The sequence below is a fragment of the Colobus angolensis genome, unplaced genomic scaffold (genome assembly GCF_000951035.1).
Source record: "Colobus angolensis palliatus isolate OR3802 unplaced genomic scaffold, Cang.pa_1.0 Scaffold427, whole genome shotgun sequence".
NCBI lineage: Eukaryota > Metazoa > Chordata > Mammalia > Primates > Cercopithecidae > Colobus > Colobus angolensis.
Genome location: NW_012117677.1, coordinates 567,975 through 570,499, shown reverse-complemented (window position 1 = coordinate 570,499; position 2,525 = coordinate 567,975). Strand labels below are relative to the sequence as shown.

Genomic DNA, 2,525 nt, shown 5'->3' with positions numbered 1-2,525 from the left:
TCCTCCTCCGCCGCCCTCCTCCCATCCCGCCCTTCCTCCCTCCCTCCCCCTTTCAGAACACTCAATGTCGGAACGTTCCGAAGATGACGTCGGAGCGTTCTCGAATCCCGTGTCTCTCGGCTGCTGCTGCCGAAGGAACAGGGAAAAAGCAACAAGAAGGAAGAGCAATGGCGACACTGGATCGCAAAGTGCCCAGTCCGGAGGCGTTTCTGGGCAAACCCTGGTCCTCCTGGATCGACGCCGCCAAATTACACTGCTCCGACAGTAAGAACCCCACCGCCTCCTCCTCCTTTTATTATCCTGTAACCTTTCCATTCACCTAGAGCCACTGGGAAAAAGTGTGTGTGTGAGAGAGAGAGTGGCCCCCGGTGTCCTCCATGCTTCTCCCTCTCTCTCTAAATAAATACACACAGAGACAGATCATCAATGCACAGGGAGAGGCCCGGCTGCCAGGGCTGTCTGTCTGTCCGTGCCCGGCTCCCCGTGGCAGCCCGCGGGGTGGGCTCGCAGCCCCACGGTGTTGTCCGTTTAAAAGGCTACTCTGTTGCTGCTTGCATAGTTTTTTGGGTACCTATCTGGGCCAGGTAGATGGAAACCCGGACTTGGGAGAAAATGTTGCATTGTCAATTTTTGAAAGAATTTCATATACAGTATTTATATCGATCTGTTTGCAAATAAACACTCTCCCTCCCCCCTTGACTTTGGCTTTTTTCCCCCCTTTTTTCCTTATTTTCTGTTTTCCTTTTCTTTTTCATCTGCAGATGTAGATTTAGAAGAGGCTGGAAAAGAGGGTGGAAAAAGCAGGGAGGTTATGAGGCTTAATAAAGAAGGTAAGTGGAGCTACTGGCATTTTAGTGTTAGCATGTGTGGCAGAATCTTCACAGGATTTCGAATATAATGTGAATTGTTCTGCTGGGTACAGAGTGACTAAGGCTTGTCAAAAATTGAGCACGCCCAGGTGACTACTGCTTCATGTTAACTTCTTTCAAAGTATAAATACAACTGGGGGGGTAAAGGGGGGTGAGACTGTTGAAGGCAGAAGTTTACTGCACTTCAGTTGGACTCCACGTTTGAACCTTCTGATGCATATCTGCCATTCTCCCCGGGAGCATCATTGCCAAATGGTGGGGCGTTAAAATTTCTGAAATGAAGAGTGGAGCTCCCTTCACAAGCATCCCGGCCTTTCTCATGGGTGAATGCACAACAGCTTAATGAACCCCACATGGTCAGTCATTCCAGCAGCTACTTCTCCACTCACCACTGAAAACCATTGTACATGGCAAACCTGTGCAGCAAGTTACATTTGACCCACTTTGCATTTGGTCACAGATTGTTTTGTGGCAAGCAGGGTTAGGAGCATCTGTATGTGCAGCCCCCCAGCCAGTCGTCAGCTCTCTTTTCCCAGCGTGGAAATACGGTACCTGAAATGGGACACACTGAGTAGATAGGTCATCCCAGACCAAGACATGCAAGAGAAGCCACAGCCTGCTGGAACTGGGCATCAAACGCATATGGTCGTCATAAATAAATCATACCCTGTTCGCATTTGCAAGCCTGCCATATGTAACTCTGGCCTATGGGCTTCAAATGGAGCAACTCCAGGGGCCACTTGATGCTAAGCAAATGGATGGGTTCATTTGAATTGTGATTCACTAACTGATGTCTTATAAAACATAATTGGTTGAAATTGGGGGTAGGAAGATGGCACAAGGGGACAGAAGAGGTTGGTGGTATTGAAAGAGTTCAGATATAAGTAGGCCATAGGTGCATTGCTCATCCCAAATGAATAGAGAAAAGGTCATTAGATGCCAAAGAATGGTCCCCCTCATAAAAGGGGATGTCACCCTGGAAGGCAGCTGAATCCTGCATGGAAAGATGGAACTCATTTTACGAATCAACACTTCAGATGGTTGGTTTTCTGTGCCCAATCATTTCCTGACCATCCACTGAGAGGAAACTTTGTGCTTCAGAAAAAATAACATGAAGGTTAAAATGTGTGCATATTCAAGGACAGTTCCCTAGCATAGTGTTTCTGCTAATTAAGCACTTTGGGAACAAAACATTATTCTAAAAATGTTTGCTTCTAAAATCTTGTGTGATCTTGACATGTGTCTTCAGGATGCACAAGGGATTGATGTCAAGTGGACTTTTTACAAGTGGCAGCTTATTTGTGTTAAATGTTCATGTGTGTTGGCAGTGGGAAGCATCACTAGAGATTATTTTTCTTCACACACAAACTCTTGAGATCTCTAAATGCTTGCAAGACCCAGTTATCAGGCTACTGGCAACATGTCCACAAAAGATGGTGAGGCTGTGGAAATCTTTAAATTAAAGTTGAGTAAAGGTCATGGTATGGCACAGGATTGGCACCTCTCAGGTCTGGGTGATAGGTTATGACTATCACATACAAAACTCACATCCTTTCCCCCTAGTCCCTGTTTCTAGTTCAGAAGACTCTTGTTCTCAGATTCTCAGATTCTCTGCCTCATGAGAAACAGATTCTCTTTTTTTTTTTTTTTTTTTTG

General features: G+C 46.0%; 1 protein-coding gene across 3 annotated transcripts in view; it reads left to right on the top strand.

Moving 5' to 3' along the window:
- Positions 1–61: 61 nt before the first annotated feature.
- The window catches only part of ATXN7L1 (ataxin 7-like 1), a 277,297-nt gene continuing 274,833 nt past the window's right edge, over positions 62–2,525 (top strand). For all 3 annotated transcript variants that reach the window (XM_011956865.1, XM_011956864.1, XM_011956867.1), the window contains exons 1-2: positions 62–264; positions 762–830. In XM_011956865.1, coding sequence (XP_011812255.1) covers positions 84–264; positions 762–830 — 250 coding nt within the window. In that variant the 5' untranslated portion in view covers positions 62–83. The remainder of the gene's footprint in view (positions 265–761; positions 831–2,525) is intronic.